We start from the raw sequence: 27,007 nt of genomic DNA, 5'->3' as shown, positions 1-27,007 counted from the left end.
AGTCATAAACCGGTGGTCGACTTTTAAACGCGTTTTTCCTCCGTGCATCTTTTTAATCACAGAAAAGCTGAGAGAGAGAAGGAGGAGGCGGTCTTTTTCCCACGGTTGTCGCAACTGCTCAGGTGAGCGTGCTACCCCTCTTACCGATCCCAACCCCCCTTAAAAAAGTTCTCCAACCACCCCTCCAAGACACCGACATAGGACTGGTCTTACGGCCATTCATGAGTGCCTCACTATAAATAATCGCGTAGTACGCGCAAGAAGGAAGTTGAAAGAAACACGTGAAATTGTTCGGAATAAAACTCAGCTTGTCTTGCGGGAAAGAAAAAGAAAAACAGCACAGTACTATTATAATAGTCAACAATATAAGAGTGCTGGCGGTGTGCGTGCGAAAAATCGTGTTTGTTTGATTTATTTTTCCTACATTGACATAAGGAAATTTTCGTACCTTTTTTTAACATTTGTTTTGAAAATAGTAGAAAAATATGCACGTTGTGCAAAGGTTGTCGTGGTGGGTGACGTTGATGCTCGTAGCAGCTTTCACAACTGTCAAAACAGCGATGGTTTCTAGGTTTCCAATCAACATTAGACATAACCACAAATCAGCTTTCAGAATATTCTACCAGATAGGGGTGAGTATTAATTATTTATATATTTTCTGAATTAACATTTTTTTTTTGGTTAAACTGAGTGATAATTATAAATCATTATAATTTACAGTTGTTTTTATCACAGTCTATAGTTATTGCGCAATACTTTAAGTAATAAGATTTTGAGTTTCAACTTGTCATATATCGTATATTATATTACAGATATCGTATTTAATATTACAACTACCCGCTTCCGGAGACCAGCTGGTCTGCCTTTTTAAATAAGTAGAGTTTTAAGTTTGAGAATTTGAAATTCCTTATCAAAAAATGATGCTAATTATTATTATTTGGTGTTATTAATAGTTGGTGTTAAAATGTTTTAATATTAGAATTTAATAAATTTAAAAATCTTGAAATTGAAATGCTGTTTGGACGATTAAGAATAAGCATATTTATGTTTAAAATTACCACTGACTGTTAAATATAATATTTCTTCAATTTTTGATATCTTATGTTAGCCTGCATGTTTGCTTTCAGCATGTTTTGACTATGAGTTTAGTGAGCTTTAAGGATATTTAATTTTTTCTAGCGTTTTCGTCTACTTCTATTTTTTTAAAAAATATTTTGTAAAAATGCTGGTTTTTTTTGTTGTTGTTTTTTGACAGAGCACGTTTTAATCCATAACTCATCAATGAATGGTTTTAATTAATGAAATTTCGTATTTTGGATACTGTGCCCTGACCACATAACGCCGGAAAGAGGTAATTGTTTACAAATCACCCCTTGAAAATTTGCAAACTGTTAAAAGAGGAAAAAAAACGCAATCTAAATCAATGTGTTCACGAGTTATTAGCAAGCATACATCCAGATAGACTTTAGCTTTTATGCATTTATGCGACTTCAGCTATTAGCTACAAAACACTATTAGCTTTTTATGCGACACCTTGTTCAAATTATAATTATGTAGGTTGCAATGAGCGTGATTGTGCTGACTGAACATTAAGCTTCCTTAAACTATGATAATTGTTCATCTCATATTTCCTACAACATAATTACTGCGCAAAATATTAAAATAAGACTAAATCATAAAAGAGAAGAGATTGATTATTTTGACTAAGTAGTGTTTAGTATATTTCGTGTTATCAATTTAAAGGTTTTTATGAAATATTTTGAATTCAGATCGTGTTATTAAACACCTTGTGCAAATTGTAACAAAGTAGGATGATATGCACGTAATTTTGCAGGCTGAACATGAAATTTTCTGAAACTTTGATAATTGTTAACCTCATATTTCTTACGACATAATTACTGCGCAAAATCTTATAATAAGATCGTAATAAAAGATATTTTTAATTATGATTAAGTCGTGTTCTGTACTTTTATGTCTGTATTTTTTAATTTATTATTATTATTAGTAGTAGTAGTACTTACATATAGTATTTAACATTACAATACTGAATATATTTTAATAAATGTTGATATTTTATCTGATCTCAGATCTGATATTTTATCTCTTAGTTTTTTTACGTAGGATAATCAAAATAAATTAAAAACACTTGAAAAATAAAAAATTATAAATATTTAATACATAAGAGAAGTATTTCTTAAAAATGAAATAAATAAATAAATAGAGAGAAGGGTTTCCTTTTAAAACGAATGAAGAAATTTTTTATGAATTTTAATTAATTTTGAAAATAAACAAAATAAATAAAACATATTTAAAACATATTATACGATAAAAAATTAAATATTAATATACGTATTAATGATATACTTATTATTACCGGAGGATTTCCTTTTAAAACGAATGAATGAAATTTTGTAAATGTACTTCGAAATTAATCAATTTAGCAAATAAGTTCTGTGCTGAGCGTCATTTATTACATTTCTTTAGGCAGTAGCTTTCAAATTAATTCTAACAATTAATTCCAGTTTCTTAAAAAATACGTAGAATGAAATATAAGTGTTAAAGACATAAAAACGACGTCAGTAATTAATTACGAAACACGTATATATAAACCAAAGTTATATGAATAATAAATTGTTTCTATTAATTGCCAGATCTGAGGAATGTGCGTTAAAACAATCCAATGCTTACGAACGTACATTAAACAAATGCTCTTGAAAACAATTTTTTAAATTGATAAATGAAAAATATCAAGTACTCGTTCTTGACATTCATTCAGTTTTATTAGACAATGCAAGTTAAACTAGATTTCATAAAAAAAAATGCAGACCTTGAAGTTTACATTAAGCAATGTAGAAAAAGAAAAGCAACAGGTTTCGTTATTCAGCGGCACTTTGAAACTCTAAGCAATAAATGAATGACCATAACATTAAAATGTGGCACAGGTTTTTATAAAATAGGCGCTATAGTTTGTTACATTTGTAGTTATATTTAGGTTATTTTGAAACTTCTAATTATTCATTAATACTCCGATGTTAAGAAGAAAAAATAATCACACTCTTTGAGGTATCTATCGTCGGCATTTCTTATTGTACTAACTTTATTATCAACTCAATGTTCAAGAATTATGTTCGTCGTTATTTCTTTTTTAAACTTTTTTGGCACTATTACTTTATTAGAAAATTTTAGCGTAAATTTCTAACGAAAATGCTATTGACCAATAATTCCCGAGTGTTTGATAGATGACCGTTTTCATGAAATCGTAAAAAAACTACTCATAATTTTGTAAATTTGTAAAAAAAATTTAAAAAAAAAAGGATCCAGTTTTATTTTTACAAAAACCAATTGTTGGTCTGGTTTAAACATTTTGTGACAGACCCATACATTTGAAATTGTAAGAAATCGATTTAAAATTTAGTGAATAAGTGAAAAGAAGGCTTAATTTTTTGGGAAAAGAAACAGAAAAATATGTCTTTCAAAGAATTCTTGTTTTAAAATTATAAATTAAAGCCGTTATTATTATTATTTATTTTATTTTTATTTATCTATTTATTTATTTTATTATTTTGATGGAATCGTTTCCGTAATAAAAATTTTGTAAATGGTTCGCTTCAATAATAAATTAATTTGTGAAAAATTCGATTTCACGATAATTATAATTTTTTTTTCTTTTTACTAGTCAGTTAACGGATTGAAATTTCTCCTAAAATGTCAAAGCAGTAAAATGTTATAAATATTAGAAAATTTAGAATAAATAAACATTAATGAATATAGAAAGCAAATAATAAAAAAAAATCATTAAATGTGTGATTAAAATACTGAAGACTAAAAGTTGCGTCAGAATGCCAGATAATTCAAAAATAAAATAATCATTATCTGTTAATTGGGGAACATCTTATCGTCTAGACTAGAGTATTTAAAATATTTATTATCAAAATACAATCAAGTCGTCTCTTAAAATTTTTATGACTTATTCTCCTTCAGCTGTGAGTAAAGAGTTAGCCACACTTCATTATAAGTTAAAGCTATTTCTACTAATATAAAAAATTGAGGCAAATTCTATACAAATATTGCATTACTTTTCTCACTCGAAAATGCTATTTTCAAGAAATGGAATAAGCCAGGCAAAAATAATTCTTATGATACAAGTTGTGAAAAATAAACTTCCGGTTTTTAAAATTCAAAATGTACGTAACGTGACTTAATGTATTATTTCTAAAATAAAAAAAAAAATAAAAAAACTTTTTATGTAAAAAAAAAAAAAAATATTGAGAAAATGCAAAAATTATTGTATGTAACATTAAGAATAGTTTTCCAAAGGGATAAACTTATAAAGAGTTATTCACATCTATCTCATTGTTCATTATGCATCGATCTCTCACGATAAACGAATGTCTGAATTCAGTACCGTTTTATAAGTCGATCCCCTAATTCTCGTAAAATTTTGTAAGTTTGAAAAGCCGACTTTACACCGGAATATACAGTAAATTTAAAAAAATATAGAGAAAACAAAAACAAATTTATATATATATATATATATTATGTATACTATTATGCGAACAATTTATATAAATGTATTCTTTATATCACATTTTATATATTATTTTTTATATTTGCTTTAATTTCGGACGGCTACTTTCGCGCTTGTTATTAGAGTATAATGACTTTATTTACCTTAAGCATCTTTAAAATAAGTTTTTCTAATTTTTTTTCTAAATACTTATACGCGTGCGAGTTAATAAAATTACAACACACACGGCATATTTTTTTAATTTTATATATTCAAAAATACGATCTATTTATCTATATTTAAGCTACCGCTCGTAAAACATAGTAAAGTGAAAAAAATTTTTTAAAAAAAACTATAAAGAAGAAATTCTTGGAGGCACCTGTGTCCATCGTTAGGCGTTTCCCATCACTCAAGGCTGTTTTCACAGTCACCGGAAGTTGGTGAGTGCGACCTTAGGGGATTGTTTGTGCTTTTTAGAAACCTACGCCTCAACTTTTACCTATCCTCCTCCTCACCTTCTTTTCATAATAACTTTCTTCTTTTCAAATTCAGGTTACTTTATAAAGTGGTATAAGTGATTTGAAAAAAGAAGATCACTTTACAAGCAAATTGAAATGAAGAGCTACAAAGCTGTTATTAAATATATTAAAAACAAAAAAAAGAATTAACGGAAAGGATTTAAATGAGATTAATTTTTTTAAGAATAATTATGTATTTGAACTAAGTTTATATCGCATGTTAATAGACGGCTGGGGTTATTTTGTCTTCTCTTGACTTTTGTAACTCTCTAATTCAAAAAATAACTTACAAAAAGTTTAAGTATTTCTGACTTTTGATAATTTTATCCAATTTAAGTGCTTTTTTTAATTTTCATGCGTGTCCCTTAAGGAAACACATTTAAATATAGACCCTTTATACCCAGAATGATGGGAGGGGCGAGAGAGACTGAAATATTTTAGTAGGTACCCCATATCCCCAGGTAGGTACGGGTATAATGTGCCCCAGTCTTCAATTTTAACATTTCAATAAAAGCGTTTCTCCAATTATTATTTGTAGAGAAAAGGAAACTCAAATAGCTAAGAAACTAATGTTTAAGTCTATTTAAAAAGTCAATGTTCCATTTAAATACTATTTTCGTCAATCAAATCGAAAGAAATGCCATAGAATTTTGAGGACCTTGTCTCTAATATCTGTCTTAATAAATTAATTAACATTATATTTTAAGATTTTGGATCTCTAATTGATCTGCACACAAACAATCAGGAAGGGGCCAAAGTGGCCCCTTCAGTCTTTCTAGTGTTGAGGCATGAGATCGACAAGTTTTATGGTTTGCTAATCAATCCTTAAGTTATTATTTATACTTTTAAAATTAACTTCTACTTCTATTATTAATACTTTCATTTAGTTTCTAAGTTACTCATCTGATTATAAAAATGCTTTGTTTTAATGTATTAAAATATCCTATAAAATTTAAATGCTTGCTACACATTTTTTTTCGTATTAATTAAGTATATTAAGATATATAATATCATAAATTACAATATACAATTACGCGAAATATAAATAATACAGGCAAATTATGCATTCATTATTATTATTATTATTATTATTTTAATTTCATACAACTGTGCCTCAAAAATCATTCTAGAACTAAAATTTGATAAAATTTAAATGCTCCATAAATTTGTAAAATTCAAACTAATTGTTTAAATCAGTGTTCAACAATTCTAGAGCTATGAAGTTCTAGCTAAGAACTGGATATACACTATAAATGAGATTACATAGACGCTGCGTTTTACCATAATAAAAGATTCGATAAAATTTTAAGGAATAAATAAAGCATATTGCGTTTTACTATATTAAAATATTTTACAAAATCTAAAGGAATAAGTAAAGTTTATTTCAATGTATAATTAATTTAAGAGATTATAGACCAATTTCAGAGTTAAGATTTTATTAACCATTTTTTATCATTTTCGTAATTATACCTCTAAAATATATGTTTAGATCCGCACAAAAATCTATTATTCTTTTAATACTTTGATTACCTTCAGGCAATTATTTAAAGTAACATGGCAATGAAAAAATGGCATTCTATTTAAAAAGAATACAAAATTTTTCTAATATCTATATATCGAATACATTACGAGAAGGAAATGAATTTTAGAAAAAATACCCCTTGCGCTATTTAAATTAAAATAAAAATAACTGAATTCATTAATAAATATGTTTTCCTAATAGCCACCTTCACCGTTCATAGCAGTATTTTTTTTAGTTTTCATTTCAACAAAAACTATAAGCTTATTTTCCTCATTTTCAGTTTATATACACCAAATATAAATTCAAAACTAGAATGCCTTCAACTCCGGGACTACGAAATCAGTTGTGGAAAATAAAACTGAATTTAAAATCATGAATGATAAAATGATGAAAAAACTCATTGCTCGTTTTTATAATCTATGTTGGGCAGCCGACCCAATTCTGAATTTATGATTATCAATGTTCCACTCAGTAGTTTAACGCAATCCAGAAGACAAGGGAACCCTTGGATCAATCATAGGGAAAACTAGCTTTTGTGGAGGACTTTTTAATGGAAATAACCTTCGTTTGCATTACATGGAGAGGAAAACCACAAAATTCTCTCATAGTTAGCCAGACGGCAAGAAAATTTTAACCAATAATCCATTTACCACTGCTGATATTAGCACAGTTTATGTTCGGTGCGAGCCGGGAGCAGAACTCGCATCATCTAGCCACCTTATTGGGAGGCTAGTTGATCCACTCCATCCCGTGAGCTACTGTGGCTCCGTTTCTCGTTTTAAATATTTTTAAATAAAAGTAGTATTTTATTGGTCAATAGGCTGAATTGTTTGATATACTTTATTTATGTAGTCGGGGTTCTGCTGAAAAATGGTAAATCATTTAGGGTTCCTTAGCCATAAAAAAAAGGGGAAACGTTGCTTTAAGCAATTACTAAATATACTAAAATATTATTTTTAACATATACAATAATATGTAATACCAAAGCGATGTTTAAAGTTTCTGGTTTTTACAACGAAATGTGTGAACTAGTTAATGTGTTATATAGTTTTCTTAGGTATTAAATTTCAATCTCGGGTCACATATAGCCACAAAGTGATTTTTAATACTCAAATAATACCACAACATTTAAATACTACAAAAACAACATTTAAAATAATAACCGCAAACAGCTCGGCATAAAGCAGAAACTTTGTTTTCAATTCCGCTGATGCGTGGCAGCGGGACCGGAATTTTCTTAAAACGTTTAGTCGATCACGCAATAAGATGCAGCGGAAATTTGTGTTAGTAAACATTGCGAAGAAAAGCGAGTGTTTATCACAAATTTCCTAAGAAAGATTGCATGATGATACGTCACATGTTTCTGAGAACTTGTTTTGCAGAGGCGAGTTGTTACGTCTCATGGGGGGGGGGGGGGTTAAAGATCATTTTATGTCTTTTAGGGCACCACACCTTTGTATTTTTCTCGAAAATTGAAAACATTACCGGCCGTAGGTTTTCAAAAAGTCATTTTAGTTAAAATCGAGTTGAATGAGAGTGGATTTATTGTTGCAAAGTTTTATTTTTACTTCACAATAAACACTATGTTTATAACGAATTCTAATTTTGTTATTTTATGATTCTAACCTTTTAGCATAAACCGGAATCAATGGCGTACTAAGTGGCGTAAATAGAAAAGGACTAAAGCTCAAGGATCCCTGCCAAACGGGGCATCCAATCTGCTATTGAAAATTAAAAACACTAAAACTTTAAATTTATCACAGTTCTTATTAAGAAATTAAAATTTTAAAACGCAAATATTTCATAATGAATAAAATTACATAAGATTTTTAGATACGATAATTTTAGTAATAAAGCTTTTGATTATTACAATTTAAATATCCTTGGATGGAAAAAAATTAAGAACATTTTTTTCTTTTTGAAATATTTTTTACCTTAGAAGAATTTACATTTGCTTTACATAAATAGAAATTTCAAAAAAGAACTTAGGTTTTATTTCCAATGTTTTTCAATTCAATTAAATTTATTTTTTCCCCCTACAATGATTCAACTCATTTTCTCAGGGATATTAAACGAGGAGTCTTAAGCAAGGTGTTTGCTCAGGGAATCTTCTGCTCACCACTGACATGAATTATAATTTTTTTGAGTTATAATATACTTTATTTTAAAAATTAAAAATATTATAGACCTTCAATCCTCACTTCATAGCTGCCGATTCCTTTATTTTCCGCGTTTTAGAAATCCGCACATTAAATTTTTCTTTCCTGCTTTGTAATATTCAAATATGCGTTATATCGTATTATAAAAGTATCGTATCAATATCGTATTTAAAAGCAAAATTAGGATTTTAAAACCCGTGTATAAATAACAAATACAAAACACTGTATTGTCAGGAAAACGATCGACAAGACGTGGATTTGGGAGAGAATCGGCACGGATTGAGCGTATAAAAAAACCACGAGGATTTAAGATAGAATCGTCACTATTCAGAAACCGTATTAAAAATTACGGGATTTTAAGAACCACATTGAATTCGTTAGCAATAACTGTCGAAAAAGTGTGAATCAAACATGTCAAAATGATACTAAAATGCGCTATTTAAAATTTTCATGTGATAATAAATTAAGATAAGAAACGGGATTTCAAAAACCTTGTAGAAATTAGTAGTGATAAATACAGGAAGAACGATAGACAAAACAGCCTGGAATACGAATACATAAACTGATTGCGAAATTGGAAATTCGTGCGCGCGTCGTAATACCCTAGTATTAAAAATAACTGTTTTGAAAACCTTGTACTTAACGAAAACATCGATTACTGTCGAAAAACGAAAGACAATTTTAGAAAAATTGCGCAGCGATGGAATCGGCATGGCGAATCAAATGTACTAAAAAGTTTATTCTAAAATGTGTGTTTTTAGATGTGCGTGTCATAATAAAATCGAAGAAAAGTTGACAATTTCAGAAATCGTGTAGCAATAACTGCCACAAGATAAGACAACGTAAAATACGTTGAAATCAAAATTAATAAAATCGAATAAAAGTTAACAATTTTAGAAATCGTGTAGCAATAACTGCCACAAGATAAGACGACGTAAAATATGTTGAAATCAACGCGAATCTAACATGTCCAAAAGTAAATACGCGATCGAAATTCACGTGACGTATTACATCGCATTAAAATAAACGCGATTTTATGAACCTGATTGAAATTGATAGCAACAACTGCTGTGAAAGTGATTGAAAAAATCAAATTGAGATATGAATGAATCGACGCGATTCGAAATTCGTGCATAATAAAAAATCGGGATTTAAAAATAAAAAACGTGTATTTATGTTAGAATCGGCACCATTTGTAATTCACGTGTGGTAATATGGTCATGCTCGTTTAAATTTTACTACATTTAACCCACTGCTACCACATCAAAATTGTCTTAATGTCGATCAAAAGATGGCCTAATCAACAGTAAAATCTAATTGTCCTAAACCTAACCTAATTGACCTAAATGACCAAATTGAAAAAGAATAGGTAAAAATGAGAAAAGAACATAACTTTGAACCTCATAAAATCTTCAGTATTTTAAGTGATTTCTTTTACAATTTAGTAGTGAATCTTCTGCAATTTTAAAAATTGGGGTTGGAAGGCATGCTATTGCATTGATAAGATTTAAGCAAATCATTTAGTAACAGGAGAAAAATATTCAGTACTTTAATAATGAAAAGGATCCTTAAAAGATACGCCATGCGAGAGGAGGATTTAATTTATGGACAGATAATAACTCTAGCTAATTAAAGTGAACATAATATTGGTACAAAAGTATGGTATATTTGAAGAGATGAACAAGATGTACGTTTGGATTTTGTCTTGTTATGTGCAAGTATTAAGAGTGTAGATATCTCTGATTTAAGAAAAAAAAAAGAGGGACCAATCTAGACAAACAATCATTTGGTATACAGATAATCAGTTTCCCATTTATTAAAAAACTCGTCTCAGTGTTGTATTTACAACAAATAATACAAGAAAATCAGAGATTTTAAATAAAATAATCATTTGTAAGACAAACTGAAGTCTTGGTATATAACCACATGTACTAAACCTTTTAATAAAATCTAATCATTCAAAAAATAGACAGAGTCCGTTTTTATTTAAAATTGAGTAATATTTACAAATGGAACAAAAAATATCAATTTTTCTTTTATTAAAATAAGTTTACATTTACATGAATATTAAATTTCAAAAATTCCATTAATTTTTTAATGAAACATAATATTTTTAGAGAGTCACATTGTCATCAATAACTTAAATTTGTTTAATCAATATGCTTATCAAAAATTGATTATTAATTTAAATTAAACATTAACTAAACATCAATTTAATATTATATCAAAAATTAAATATTAATTTCAATAACAAATTCAAAAAATAGACACACCGAAATCACCTAAAATGATTATTTATTTATTAGAATTATTTTCAAATTTTATTAAATTGAGTAATGTTGCCCCCATGGAAAATTTTCAGCACTCAAATGCGGCATAAATTGACACTAACTGATGGTTTTATAATATACAGCAATTCAATAAACTCATTCAGACTGTAAATACGCTAAGATCACATTTAAATACGTTTTTAACAATCTAAATGGGCGGAAAAGAAAACATTAATTGTCTTTTAGAAAAGGAAAAGCAGTCTTAACTTATCTCAATACATCCACTTAATCATGAAAGAGATTATAATCTCAAAAACAAACATGAATTTTTTTCACTATTTTTCTCACAATGGCAAAGGAAAAGCAGAAGATGGGAAATTATGTTTATATGATTTGCCGCATTATTGCCGCTGCTCAACCAACTTGAAGGTCATGGGCTCTTGGGTGCTGTACTTTACAAAAAATGCAACAAAACTGTTAGTCTTGGGCGCAGTTCGTTCTGTTCTAGTGAGCAGAACCAGTGGACACGAATGGTAAACCAAGGTTGAACAGTGGGAAAATTGTTTCATCTGTAGCAAAAGGTACCACCCTCAACCGATTCGAAGATATCATACAGAATTTAGTACACCTCTAAAAATCGCAACAAACAGGATTTTTATCCGCACCATGCATCTTATTTTACATTTTATTTTATAACCGTCGTTGAACAACCGATCCAATTTTTTGGGCTTAAAACTGCTTAAACTCCGTAGCTTTCTGATTTTGAACCCAATCCAGAAGCCGAGTAACTCCTGTATCAAGTATTGGGAGAAATTTGTCTTCGTGGAGGACTTTATGATGTAACTAAACCGCATTTGCGTTACATAGAGGAAAACCACAAAACCTCCCACGGTTAGCTTGACGGCAAGGGGACAACCCATGATCCGTCTACCGCTGAGGATATTTTACGTCATCCTTATGGTCGATGCAACCCGGATACGAATTCATATCGACCAGCCATCATTGGGATTCGAACCCGGTGCACCTCAATAGAAGGCGAATGCTCTATCCTCTGGGCCATATCGGCTAGCAGCATGCATGTCATTGAAAAAGTCTTTAATAAGCCCATCTAAATAGTACACTCAACATATTCGAAATTATCCCGTAAATTACAGAATGCCTAGAAATTACTAAGAAGGCACACACACCATTTTCCTGAATAGGATTCAGTATACATTTGTTAGTAGCACATGTCGCGTTAATAAAGCAATTTATAAGAACATCTAGTTAAGAGGGGGTCATACGAGAAGAGAAACTTCTTGTCTCAAATTATCTTTTCCTTCCGTTACTTTTTTTAAAATTTAAAAGAAAGAAAATGGGAGTTCAAGCAAACCTAGGGTAAATTTAAATTTTTCAAAACATCAAAATGCAAACAAATTATTAGAGGAGAACTTTTCCATTGCGTTGTCCTAAGTTATCTTCTCATATTATTTTTTTTATTTTGATATTTTAAAAATTTCTTTTCAGTATTTAAAATTTCATGCCTTACTCTTAAATTTATCAAAACTCACTATTAGTTATAGATTAGCTTTAAATTAGTTATGGAAGCGAAAGAGAATTTGCGACGAAAATTTTCTCCCTTGGTATGGCGTCCTCTTAATACAGCCATTTATAAGTACATCGAATTGATAAAGCAATTGTATAATGTGCTAAGTGGCTCGTTCATAACTGGTTAAATCTCAACTGATTCGAAGTTACTGTAAGAATTAGTACTTCTAAATATTCGCAAAACGTACATTTTGGAGAGGGATAATTTTTGAAAATATCATGCTAACGAAGTTAATTGATACACCCTGATGATAAAGCAATGAATATATAATTTTACATATAATTTTCATCATATATCCAGTTGATTTTGTGCCAGTATCAAGCGGTATCGCCGAGTTGATGAAGTAATCCATTAACGATATTGCAAACATTTACTGTAACTGTAAATAGATTTTTAAAGATACTTAGTGAAACTAAATAAGAAATGGCAACATTTATATCAAGTTTACAAGGTTAATCTAATCTATTGTAAATTTGAAACAATGTTAAATTCTCACAACATTAATGATTACGTACCATTTTGCACATACAGTTCGTAGTAAAAATAAATAAATCCATAAACAACTTTAAAAAATTAAGTATAATACTTGTAAAAAATTATTTATCATAATTTTTTGCTATTTTAATAAAGCGAATTAGCTACTTATAACACCCGTGAAAAATATCTTTTCTATAATACTTAATCAAGGGAATTGTAATTTATCTGCAATACACTAAGTATTGTTCTAATGTGATCGAATTTAGTATTAAAGAAATAAAATCGACAATAACAACGTTTTTCGATTTAAACTAACATATATATGAGTATTTTTTAAATCACTATTTTCAATCAACTTAAGAAGGAGTGTTACATAATTACTAATAGATCCTGGAATCAAATAACCTAAAAAATTATGAAAATAAATTTTAAAGCCAAAAAAAATAAATGCCTTTAAAAGCATAAAAAAATTCCTGGTAATTAAATAAGGATTTCAAAAAGGAAACAATGTTTTTTTTTCTAAAAAACTTGCAATTAATTTCATTAAAAAGTGTTTATTAAAAGAAATTGAGATTTTCATGAAAGTTGAAATAAATCTAATAAAAAAAAACAATAAATAAACAAATAAATAAAAAAAAATAAAATAAAGAATTTAAAAAAGCAAGAAGAAACAAAAAAGGAATGTTTGAAAAAAATTCTAAAATATGGTTAAAAAAAAGCTCCATACATTTTTCACAAAAATTCCTGAAAATGTAGCAAAAAAATTTTATTAAAAAAAATATCCTCCAATCTTAAACAATGCTTCAAAATAGAAAAAGAATTTAAAAATAAAAAAAAGCAAAAAAAATTGGCAAAAATTTACCGAAAATTATATATTTGAATCGAATCCAATCACACTGAGAAAAAACTTGTAGTTTTTTGTTTACTATTCAGCTTTATAAGTTAAACAAAGTCATATTTTCAAATCATAAGTTACCACACAATTATCATTCAGCATGACATCCCATTTCATGAAAATAATTTCTTAAAAGAAAAAGGTATTTTTTCTCGCTAGTCATAAAATCATAATAGATGTTAAGATCCTGGTTTTAATTGCGCAATCGGGTGTAATCTTCTAAGAAAAAGAGGGGCGAGTCAAAAAAAGAATCTCAAATTTTGAGGGACAAGGTCAAGTGCTTAGCCATATGACCCCTACTCCACACCAAGGTAGAAACGTGAACCATTATATTAAGTGTGATGATAACACTTATTTAGCAGACCGATTGTCACGTATGCGGAAATAGGAGGTAATCGCGTGATGTAATACTTTCGCTCGCCAACTAGGCCGCCTATCCGCCAACTATCAATAAACAATTAATGATATTATTTAAAACTCATTGTAAGATAGAAATCTATCTTAGAAAGATTTCCACTCATTATTTTGAAAGAAAATAATGCCAAAAGCAGAGTTCTTTATTTATTTTAAAGAGAAATTTTTCTAAAAAGGAATTATGATATCATTATATCAATACAACAATGTTTATTATGATTTAATAATATAATTCCATAATAAAATATAATTTAATTTCGCAAAAAAATTTTAAACTACGCTTGTAAGTTAATACATACTTGCAGTTATTTCTAATTTTGCATTAATTAATCAGTAGAAACTAATTAAGCTAATTTACATCAATAGTTTTTAAACATGTCTTTCTTTTAATGAGTGAAATTACACAGTTGCAGTCACGCAATTTACCGTAACAAAATAATTCCATAATAAAATACAATTTAATTTCGTAAAAAATTTAAGCTATCTTTGTAAATTAATACATACTTACAATTATTTCTATTTCTTAATTAATTAATCTGTTGGAACTAATTAAGCTATCGAACTTATTTGCTTCAATTGTTTTCAACCATGTTTTTCTCTTCATGAGTGAAATTTCACGGTTATAGTTACGCAATTTTCCGTAGTAAAATATAATTTAATTTCGTAAAAAAATTAAACTATGTTTGTAAAATAATACATACATGCAATTATTTCTATTTCTGAATTAGTTAATCTGTAGGAACTAATTAATCTATCGAACTTATTTGCTTCATTTGTTTTAAATCATGTTTTTCTTTTAATGAGTAAAAATACACGGTTATATCTACGCAATTTTCCATAATAAAATAATACTATAATAAAATATAATTCAATTTCTTATTAAGTTTTAACTATGTCTGTAAATTAATATATAATTGCAATTATTTTTTTTTCTGAATCAATTAATCTGTAGGAACTAATTAAGCTATCGAACTTATTTGCTTCAAATGTTTTCAACCATATTTTACTCTTAATGAGTGAAATTATATGGTTAAAGCAACGCAATTTTTCTCTAATAATTTAATTATAATTTTATTAAGTATAAATAACGTTGTTAAATTATCAATAATAGTAACACAAGATAAGACGTATATCATTCTTTTAAAAATAAACAAATAAATAAATCACAGAATCATATTGGTGTAAATCATCTTTATAAACAAGATTTTTCTTCTATTGTTTCAAGCAACTATTTCTAATTTTGAATTAATCAATCTGTAGGAACTAATTAAATACTAAACTCATTTCCTTCAATTATTTTCAACCATGCTTTTCTATTAATGAGTAAAACTACATGGTTCCAGCTGCACAGTTTTCCTCGTAATTTAATTACAACTTTAATGTTAATAATTCAAAAATATAAATATTAATAAATTATTATATTTTAAATAATAGTAAAACAAGATAGGACCTATTTCTTTAAAAAATATACAAATACAAATCTGACGGAATCATATTGTCGTAACTGGTTGGTATAAACAAGATTACGCTTTAAAAGAGAATTCACGACTTTACAACATGTGTGAAATAAAATAATTTATAAATAAATTCCAAAAACACTGATAACAGTAAACTTAAAGGCCCCTCAGTTTTACCAAGGCCAGAACGGAAAATTTTTGGATTTTCTAGCTCCAGCTCCGCTTCCAGATTTAATGCGCGCTTTTGAGTTTGAGATGTTAATTTGAAACTTTCATTATAAAAATGAAAATTAATTAGTATTAAATAGAATATGGTTTTTTAATTATAAAAGTGAAATGATTTTTAGATAGTAGTGAGATTAGATATTAGAATAAAAATAAAATACATCATGACCCAATTTAAAAGAAAAATAAATAAAAGGTATCAGCCAGAATCTGACATAAATTATCTTTAATTGTAGATTCAATCTAGAAATTAAAATCACAAAAATAATTCTCTTTTTTAAAAAAAGTCTAAAAACCATTTTAAACCTGAAAAAAAAAAACAGGAGGGAAAAAGATTATTACTGAAAAACAAAAAAACGTGGGGAAATTTTGAGCTCTGGCTTCGGGTCCCTGCTTGAAATAGTTAAATTCAACTAAAGATAAGCGCCAGTAAAATGTAATTAAAAATATAGGGCAGACAGACGGATATTGAACAACAGTAACTAACATTAGGAAAGGTTTTAATCTGGTAAATTTGACCATAAAGGAATTTAAGATTCTAAATCTACCTGTTTACCTCTGACATTAAATTTAAATTGGCGCATTGAAACTCAAATAAAAATATTTTTATAGTACAACTTTGCTTTCTTCCCCTTTTTCAAATAATCGCAAGCAAACATACACCTTGAGTAATAAAGGTTTCCCGAATACTAACCATGAATCCATAAATCATCAAGTCTAGAATATCTTAACGTTTCTTGCATCGGAAGTTAAATTTCACATCAATTTTTAATGGATTAGGAAAACACCATTCTTCATCAACTACAGGTAATCGATGTATTTGTGTCAGCTAGAAAGGGTTAATACTGTCTCACATAGAGCTACACAGTAGCAGATGTAAAGTGGCTACCACGGTTCAATACAACAACCAAACACATTCTCAGTTCTGCATATTAACCCTTTTTTCAAACCCTATAGCCTCCCACTTTCTTAAGAGGCAATCCTTCATCCAAGGGAAGAATAGACGAGTTGACCTTTTTTTTCCTAAGACTCAATCAAATTTTACCAGATCAAGGACTACGATGGAGTGAGTGGAAGTTTTTTTCGCACCTTATTCATCACTTTCAAATCGAACAATAAAAGCACCTCAGACTGCATCCACCTTTAAGGAGGCAAGGAACAAAACTAATAAAAAAATATTTAAAAAAAAGTAGAATGGAACTAAGCTAAGCTTACATTTTCCAGTTCCGTTTACTTTTTCCGACGGCAACTGACATCTGATAAGATTTATATGAGAACTTGATGTGATGTAATATTGCCGGCGAGAGAAATGTCCGGATTGAAAACTTTACATACCCAAGGGGTTAAGCAGATGAATTCTGCTTATCTCTGCTATAAGCCATCTGGCGAGGTTCGATTACGCAAAAATACGTTTTGGAATAAGATGCGGCTAATAAAATTCCAAGCACGTTTACCATTCTTTTTTAAATCACAACAAACATATTTTGACGGTTTCTTAAGTATTGGATGAAAACCATATGCTTTCAAACAATTAATTACAGGAAGCGATAAGTGATCAATATTAAATAAAAACAAGGTCATCGTTTACTCATAAACTAATAGAAATTTCTGAGAATATTGAACCGTAATATTAGTACTGGGCAGATACCTTTTTATGGTGTTATGTAAGACCATATTATCGAAATTCTTAATTCAGTTTACACGATATTATGGTTCATTTTGAGTTAAAACATGGTTAAATCGTACAAATATTATAATTCAATGTCGAATGAATTTTTATAAAAATCTGCGCTCATTATTTCCATAGAACTACAAATATTACCAAATTTCAGTTAAAATTTAAAAAAAAAAAAAAAAATGAAACCTCAAAGCAGAGCTTATTAACCTAATAAGCTTTTTATTTTTTGGGTTAATTTATTTATTTCTCTCTAAAAAAATAGAAGTTTACTTCTTTTTACAAGGCATTAAAATTTAGTACATTTAGAAATATTTTAAAAAGTTATATTTTTGTTTAACCTCAAGAATATATAACATTTGCATTTAAATTAGGCATTATTAATTATCGAAACAACTTGCTTTTTGAGTAAGAAATCAAAGATTTTACAAGATTGCTAGATCAGATAATAACAAAATGTAATGATCTAAGCATAAATGTTATTGGAAAAAGAGAAAAGGAAATTGCTGGGTTAAACATGCAACAAACAGGTTGGGCCGTTAAATTTTTTTAAAAATCTGTTACACATTATGTTTTTTTAGTTATTACTAAACTTTATTAATTTCCAATTAACATCAAATTGAACATTCCAGCTTTCGAACAGTAAAATTTTGATATTTTTTACTTACTTTATATAAATTAATAATTTTTGTTTTTAAATTTTCAGAACAGTGAATCAGATTTACCAGAATGCACAGCGATGTCAGTTTGCAACAGAGTTGATACTTATTCTACTCCGTGGATTGAACGGCAATGTAGATGTCCAGGAAAAAAAGTGTGTTCTATGTCAATTGATGCCAAAGATGGATATACTGTCGTAGACAAATCAAGGCAATATAAAGTAGGTAGATCAACACAAACTGGTTTGAATATGATAGTTTTGTAATTTTTAATAAGCAATTGGTATAAAATTTACACTATGTATAACTTAATTCATATATCATTAAGTTACTGGAAATTTAAAATAAAAAAATTAAATCGTTCACTTCCAATTAATTAATTGAAGGTTTGTGAAGATTGGATTTTATAATACTTAACAAAAAAATAAATAACAGTAATTACAATGAAATAAAAATAATAGTAAAAAAAATATAATAGTAAGAATAACAGTTAATTAATTTAAAACATGCATCAAAATCGAACGACTAAATTTTTAATGTGCAAATTAAATAAGTTTTTAAAAAAGGGGGTAAATAAAGTATATTTATTTGCAAGTGATACCAAAAAAAGGAAAGAAAAAAAAAGACTGCAATAGTATAATGATAGAATTTCATAATCATTTTTCAATATATTCATGAGTTTACTCCTCCATGCAATTTTTTCATTGTAAACAAAAACTTTTCCTTTTCAAATCAATAGAAATACAGAAAAATTACACGTCAGGTGAAAATTAACCACACATCTTTTAAGATGTGTGGGATAACCAGGGATAAGAGTGTGGTTAATCTTCCAGGGATAAGATTAACCACACATCTTAAGAGATGTGTGGTTAATTTCCAGCTGACATGTAATTTTTCTGTATTTCTATTGATTTGAAAAGGAAAAGTTTTTGTTTACAATGAAAAAATTGCATGGAGGAGAAAACTCATGAATATATTGAAAAATGATTATGAAATTCTATCATTATACTATTGCAGTCTTTTTACTTTGGTATCACTCGCCTGTTTCAATAATAATCCATTTGTGCATTATTTCGTTACGAATGAGTGCAACTCCAGCGTATTGCATTAATCGATTAATGGACAATAGTATAGCCCGGATTTATTCACATAAGAAAGTAAAATTAACCATTAAATTATCTATTTTCTTGTACAGTTTGTCTATGTAAAGAACTCTCCTAACAATTCGCCTGGAGTAGTGGTTAGTTAATCATACATATATTTATTTGTCAGCTGACGGTCATCTTAATCGAATGACTGTCGAATGACCATGGTCAGTCCAACACTATTTGTGCTTTTGATAGCGAAGCCATCCATGCTTTCGTGCAGAATATCCATTATCCCCACACTGATAAATTGTACATAAGATAATGGAACTAATTTGTTAAAATTAAACTCCAGTATCGTAGGTACTCCGGAAGGTATTATGAATGGTATAAACTACTCTTTACAATATTTTCGTTATAATTTTAAATTTGAAAATGATACGTTATATTAATAGTTGAAGTTTGTAAAATGAGCAATATATTTGTATTTTTAGCTATGTGAACCTGTGAATCGCCTACCTACCTGCCGTTATTTTAGGGACATTACCTGGACATACGCCACATACCCGGACAACACAACAAGACAAACAATGCATTGCATGTGTCCGAAAAACAGTGTTGCTTACATATTCAAGCATGAGTCATACAATACGCCCGAAGGAGTGGCAATTCTTTATTTCCTAGCATGCTCCCCACAAAGTGTAAGTATTTTAATATTTATTTTAGTTTGAATATATCTCATATTTTTACAATATAAGTATAAAGGTAACGTGAGCAAATTTCAATATTTTTCACGTAATGAAATCTGACAATTTTTCCTTATAGTACAACATACAACTCCTTACATTTATAATGAAAAAATAGATTTCGTCAAAAAAAAATGCTAAAATTTACATAAATAAAATATGCAAAATTAAAATACGAATCTAGTTTGTGACTTTAAGAGAACGCCATACCAAGGGAGAAACTTTCCGTCGCAAATTCTCTTTCACCAGCATTAATTTTAAAAATGCCGAAAAAAAATTTCAAAATATCAAAATGCAAACAAATTATTGGAAGAGAACTTCACCATTGCGTCATCCTAAGTTATCTTCTGATAATTTATTGTCATTTGGATTTTTAAAAATTTCTTTTCAATTTTTGAAATTTCATGGCTTATTCTAGGTTTCTCTGAATTCAGTTTTTCTTTACTTCAAATTAAATAGCTATAGAGGTAAATGAGAATTTGATACGAAAATTTTCTACAGCGGTATGTCGTCTTCCTAAGTCAGGGCAACGATAAAACAAATCACAAAAAATCATTTACCGTCAGAAATATCTTGTTCAAGCTTATTAAATCTCCAGTCCAATAACAATATATCCAATTTAATAAAGCTAATTTTTGAAGCGATACAATCGGAAATTCAGTCAGCGTATAAAAACAAAATAATCCATTAATGGAGAAAGTAAATTGGCAGGATTTAAAAAAAAAAGGAAGAAAAATAATAACAATAAAGGCGCAAGACAGTTAGTTAGACTGACTTCTTTTATGTGGCACACAGCTGTAATTCTAAACGGGCCACTTAATTTCATCTCCAAAACTTTCGCATGACTTCAGCATTTAACATCTTTCGAGATTGAAGACAAAGGCCGGATACGGATCGTGACCATAGAATTGAATGAGAAGTATTTTTCAAAACTTGGGGTAACACACGGGCAGTGCACTTCCTTTTTTAAAAGACGGTCAGTTTCTGTTTTTCTCTCTCCCCCGCAGAGAAAAAAGGGCGTTTTAAAAAACAAACACAAAACCAAAAGGAAGTGCGAATAGTTACACTGTTTTAAGAATAGATCCTCAGAGAGGTGGAGGAGCATTTGATGTCATTATCAATTTATTTTTCTTGAAGAAACTACGGAAACAATAATGTTTCAAAACAATAAGCCTTGAAAACTATTTTTAGCCCTTTTTAATGATGGGTAACTTCCCTTCAAATAAATCTAGTCCCCGCTTTATTAGTCAACTTGCTTTTCATATTTTTAACCGGATACAAAATGATGGGATGCGTTTTTGTTGAAGAATAAAAAGCAGCATTCTATATTTATAGTGAACTATGCATTCCAGTTTTAAACTATACATGAATTACGCTAATATTTAGACTTATTACTGTACTAAAACATACTTAGTACTGAATATTGAAGGAAAATGGTGGAGAAATAGTGCTTTGTTTCAATAACATCAAATTCTGACCAGGGTTGCAAAAAACCTGGGTTTTTCTGGGTTCTATTGGGGTTTTTATGTTTTAATGGAGTTTTTTTCGAAAGAGAGGGCAGGGATAAGTATCTTATTTTAAAATAGCCTATTTTAATATTAATAAAATTTAATTTTATAAATTGACTTAACATATAGGTAATTAATAATTAATACAAATAAATTGATGCAAAAGTCTGAAAAAAGTTTCCTCTGACATCACTATACAAAATGTTATATGTACTCACACACATCACACATTTGAAACTTATTTTAACACAAGATTACTTTTTATTTATATTTTAGTTGATTAATTTGATTTAATATTTGATATTAATTTGAGGAAAATATTTTTTTTGCATAGAAAGCGAATCAAAGGCACTGACAAATCAATAGCCATACAGTCAAATCTGGCCAGCAAGGTGACTCACGCGTCTCCAACATACGTAGTTTTTTCACCATAGGTTAGTTTTTTTAGGCTAGACTACATATATATTTAAATAGAATAGCTCTTCAATATAACAGAGGATAAAAAAGAAATCAATCTTAGAAAAACCCAGTAAAACCCACTTTAGGGTGGGTTTTTCAGAATGGGTTTTACTCAGTAAAAACCGGGCGGGTTTTACTGGGTAGGTGGGTTTTTTGCAACCCTGATTCTGACTCTTCTCACCCCCCCCCCCCATTCAACTGGTTTTTGACAATAAAACATTTAATCCTCAATATTGAAAAATTTTGATCCTCAATATTTGATCCTGCAAAATGACTAAATTTTACAAAATTTGATGTTTTTCCATAACTTACTATCAGACATTCCCTAACAAGTAAACATTCTAAGGTGTTGAATAGAATTTTCCGTTCAAAAAAGATTGTTGCTTAGGTACCATGGGGGTAATCTTATCAAACTAATTTTAATTACTTAGCAATGAAGGGAATTTCATTAAAATTTCCCCTAAAAAGCATATTAATTTAAATAACTTCCCTTAAGAGGATTCTATACTACTCTAGAAACTTTTTATATCAAATTGTCTTGCACATTTTTGGATTTTTTAAAATTCAAAGTATAGAAAAACTGAGTTTAAGCAAACCTAAAATAAACCATGAAGTTTCAAATATTGAAAAAATGTTCTAAACATATCATTATGCAAATTAATTACTAAAGGACAATTTCCCCACAACGTAATCCTATCGTAATTGGTTTACATTTTGGTATTTCGAAATCTTTTTTTTTTTTTTTCAGCATTAAAAACATCATGGCTTATTCTAGGTTTGCCTGTACCCACTCTTTCTATGCTTTAAATTTTATAATACTTATTGAAGGTGAAAGATACTTTATCGCGAAGAATTTCTCCAGTGATGTAGCATCCTCTTAAAAATCACAAAGTGTCTACGTAAATAATATATTTCATATATATTTTACGTCAGCACTGTGGTCGGTGTGAGCCGGGGGCGGAATTCGCATCGATCATCCGTGGTTGGGATTCGAACCCGAGCCACCTCATTGGAAGGCTAGCGCTTTACCTCCTAAACCAACACGGCTCAGACGGTTTCATTTGAAAATGTACTTTGTTTACATGTGTACAAGTTTTGATCAAATTTTGATGCAAGCCCTATTTTCTTTACAGAAAATGAGATGTCAGCGTAAAGAGCCCTGTCGACTTTTCACTGTAAAGAAAAGACCTGACGTTGAAGAAGTCGGCACGAACACTCTGTGTCAATGTGCGAGAGGGCATCGCTGTCCACAACATCACAGCGAACCTTCCGTGATATCCAGCCCTTCAAGTTTTACGGAAGAACACATTCGGACTTATAGTGGGTACTGCACATCAGAATTGCCCACACTGTAGTGTTCGTAATGTGTCTCAATGAGACACGGATTTTTAATTTATGCATTTGAACTTCAAAAACTGAATGAAGTAGTGTTGTAAAAATGTTAGAGTGTAAATTAGTGACATTGAAAAATTGCGATCTGTGTATATAAAGTATTCTGCTAAGAGTTGCCATGAAAAAGTATTTAAATAGGCAACATGAATTACTTTAAAACTCATATACAGTATATTTATTATATAAATGAATTCGATGCAGTATGTTGGAAGAAATTACACAAGCATCAACTGAATTGTTGGTGCCATGGAATTTAACGAGTTTGCTAAGCACTATTTAAAGAATTTGAAAGTAGACAGAAGTATTAAGTTAAAATACAATGAAATAAATGATTTTAACGAAATGACATGTAAAATCCTAATGACAGTGTTAAATGACAATGATATTTAACTTCTTTTTTAAGAGCAAATTTTAATTCATAGAATTCGTTCAATAGTTACTGAAGCGCTCGTTTTACTTTTAAAAAAATTAATATTTACATTTCATATTCTTAATTTTTTATCTATAAATTTAAATTTAAAAGTTTAGCTATTAAGTATAATTTAGCAAATATTTATTCTTATTGAATAAATAATATAAAAAACGTGATGTCAGTAGCAATTACATAAATAATTGAAGAAACCTTTTGATAGCTGATGTAAATGAATTAAGACAATGTATTTCTAGAAATGTTTATGATTTTTAAAACACTATTCTAACCAAAATATTAATGAAAATGCTGCATTCTTTTTTAAAAAATTCTAATAATATTATAAATTGATGAATAAAATTGCAATAATTACTATTATAAAATAAAAATAATCTTTAGGCCTTTTTTAATTACTAATTTGAATTTATAAGTTCGCGAATTCGACTTCTGATATAGGAAAACGGAATAATAAATGAGATTTATCTTAATGCGAATTTTTAATCTGGTTCGTTTTCTTAGTTTCTGTTTAGTTTGATAATTATAATGCAATTACGTCTAATTAAAATTCTCATGTTTAATTATTCTTTTTATTAATTAGTTAGTTGTAATATATTAATTAAAATTCCTTCTAAAAGACGACAAATGACATTCATTAGTTCTTATTAGTTTTGTAATTATAGAGTAAGATAAAAATAAATTTCTTTTTCGATATGTAAGCAAACGAAGGATAAATGACATTTAAAATACTAATCTGATAAAAGAATCCGATCATTAAGGTAGGCACGAGTCAAGTGATATGTGCCTATTTTCACGCTTGACCAACTACGACTATTCCCGTGAAAGCACAAAGAAATTTTTCTCCGACGAAAAGGAGAATGTTCTAAAGGTGAAGTCCAAGGTGCCCAGTGACACGGCCCACTGGCTAACGGCGGTCAGAGGTCCTATTGCAGAAATGGATGGCCTTTGCACAGATTCTCAACCCTTTATGAATAGTACCCTATGGGAATCGAACGTAGTGAATCCTTCCCATGCTCGACCTACGAACCAAGACGAATCCGGACAAAATAATTGGTAAATCTTTAAAAAGGTTTTTGGTGAGTCCCAGAAGAGAAACTTCTTCACACACCCACAATTTTCACAGCTGAAGTCCGACTTCCGATTCTAATTCCATTGAGAGCGAGCCACAAGCTAATGATAGAAAGCGATTTCTGTTTTGGTTGATCTTCACCTTTTAAGAGAGATACATTTGGGAAACAATAATTTATTTCAGACTTCCGATTGTTTGGAAATGTTCATATAAATGACAGCAATTTAGTATCAAAGTGGGAAAGTAAATTCATTCGTTATCGTTTCCGAAAATCAGGCAAACAATAAAAATCTTTCACAGAGATAGCTTAAAAATGAAAGAAATTGGCTGTTCGTATTTATTTTGTTTAATGGGTGCAATTTCTTTGTTAAAGTCTGAAAAAATATTAAATTGCTCCCTCTTTTTTTTGGATTAAAAGTTTTGGAGTTTCCGGTGATAAATCGAATAATGTTTGTAATGAATATCGTATTTACTTCAAACTATTTAAAAATAGGAGTTATTCTTTAATAATGTAATAATAATTTCTAGAAACTTTCAATAATAAATTGTTTTCAATTCCGTTTCCTTATTTGAATAGTTCCTGTTATTTTGAAGGGGGAAAAAAATCAATTTGCATGATTCCTACTCTTGTTTCATCATTACTTATTAAATGAATACTATTATATAATTTTTCCATTTAAAAAAAATACGTTATACTTAAATAATCTGAAATTATATTTTATGTTTATTTTCTCTAAATTTAGACGTGAATAAAGAAAATTTTCATTGAACTCTAGAATAGTTAGATACATATACTAGTGAAAATATGCTGTTAAAAAATACGGCGTATATATCATGCGAATATTAAAAACAAAATATTAAAAAGACTTTATAAAAATGTAACTATCATTTCATTGAGAATGAATTAATTGAAGTTTTTGCGCTAAAAAAATATTCCCTTCAGTTTTAATCAATAAAAAAACTTCCTCAAAATGTAGACATCGTAAAAATGTATTTTTGTGTCATTTCACTGAAAATGAATTAGTGGAGTTTTTACGATAAGAAAATATACAATTCATTTATAATCAAGGCACTAGAATGGATAGAAACCACTTCACTAACAGTGCCACATACACAGGTTAATTTAGTAATACTCAACATTTTGTGAGTGAATAAATATTCTTCTCTAAACAACATAAGCTTGCATTTAATAATCATTTTAATGACGTCATCATAAACAAATATGGAGAGTTTTATGAGTGTTTCACTTTGTGCCATTTTATACTCAAATTTGACTTTTAGTGTGAGAGTCAATATATTTGAGTTGATTTGTTTTATATGTAAAAATGTACAGTGTACAGAACAGAACATAAATAAAGACAAATGAACTATTTTTTTAAGTGTTTGTGTCTTTTATTTCTTTATCATCGATTCCACTTCTTTGATACATTTTGAGAGTCCTGTTTCATTTGATATAAGTTGATATAAAAACTGCCGGCGATAAATATATTTTACCAATATTTTAAAAAAATAATAACAGCAGTAGAGAATTTAATAAAAAGAGAACGAGATAAAAGGAATTGGTTTACTCAAAAGGTTCTTTTTTAACGATTTTTATTTGGGACAATTTAATTATTATTTTTTTTAATTGATGGTTTTTTCACTCTCCCATGTTAATATTAAAATGAGTACAAGATTGATGAAGAATATTTGATAAACATGAAAATCATGTTTTTAGATATTTCCAAATTATACGCCTATTAAGTAGAAACTAAATGTTGCAGCGAACTTTAAAATAAAAAAAAACTATTAAGCGAAATTTAATAATTATTATTCTACCAATTTAAAGATAACAAAACTGTCTTTTTTTCCTAAATAAATAAATAAAATAAAAAACAGACATGCACACTAAATTAATAGATAGTTTTTTTAACTTTCAAAATAGTAATAAATCTTTTTTTTTTTTTTTTTTTTTT

The 27,007-nt window shown here is 28.7% G+C and overlaps 2 protein-coding genes across 3 annotated transcripts in view; one reads left to right on the top strand and one right to left on the bottom strand.

Annotated features, from left to right (window-relative positions):
- LOC107444843 (elongation factor-like GTPase 1) overlaps positions 1 to 27,007 on the bottom strand; it is a 204,017-nt gene that overhangs the window by 61,818 nt on the left and 115,192 nt on the right. The gene's annotated exons all lie outside the window — the stretch shown is intronic.
- aos (protein argos) lies at positions 233 to 26,424 on the top strand. The gene is made up of 4 exons (XM_016059077.5): positions 233 to 632; positions 18,414 to 18,587; positions 19,946 to 20,152; positions 23,298 to 26,424. The coding sequence occupies exons 1-4, from the start codon at positions 486 to 488 to the stop codon at positions 23,517 to 23,519; spliced, it is 750 nt and encodes a 249-aa protein (XP_015914563.1). The 5' UTR covers positions 233 to 485; the 3' UTR covers positions 23,520 to 26,424.

This window comes from Parasteatoda tepidariorum, chromosome 7 (assembly GCF_982258835.1).
Source record: "Parasteatoda tepidariorum strain Cologne lab strain chromosome 7, Ptep-v5.0, whole genome shotgun sequence".
NCBI lineage: Eukaryota > Metazoa > Arthropoda > Arachnida > Araneae > Theridiidae > Parasteatoda > Parasteatoda tepidariorum.
The sequence above is the reverse complement of the archived record's forward strand: the minus strand, read 5'-3'. Positions and strand labels throughout refer to the sequence as shown.

What these genes read in the sequence shown, in the direction of transcription:
- aos (XM_016059077.5), top strand. Translation starts at nt 486, where the DNA reads ATGCACGTTGTGCAAAGGTTGTCGTGGTGGGTGACGTTGATGCTCGTA. An exon ending in GAATATTCTACCAGATAGGG is followed by an intron (nt 633 to 18,413) that starts GTGAGTATTAAT and finishes TTAAATTTTCAG; the next exon opens with AACAGTGAATCAGATTTACC. An exon ending in TAGCATGCTCCCCACAAAGT is followed by an intron (nt 20,153 to 23,297) that starts GTAAGTATTTTA and finishes TTTTCTTTACAG; the next exon opens with AAAATGAGATGTCAGCGTAA.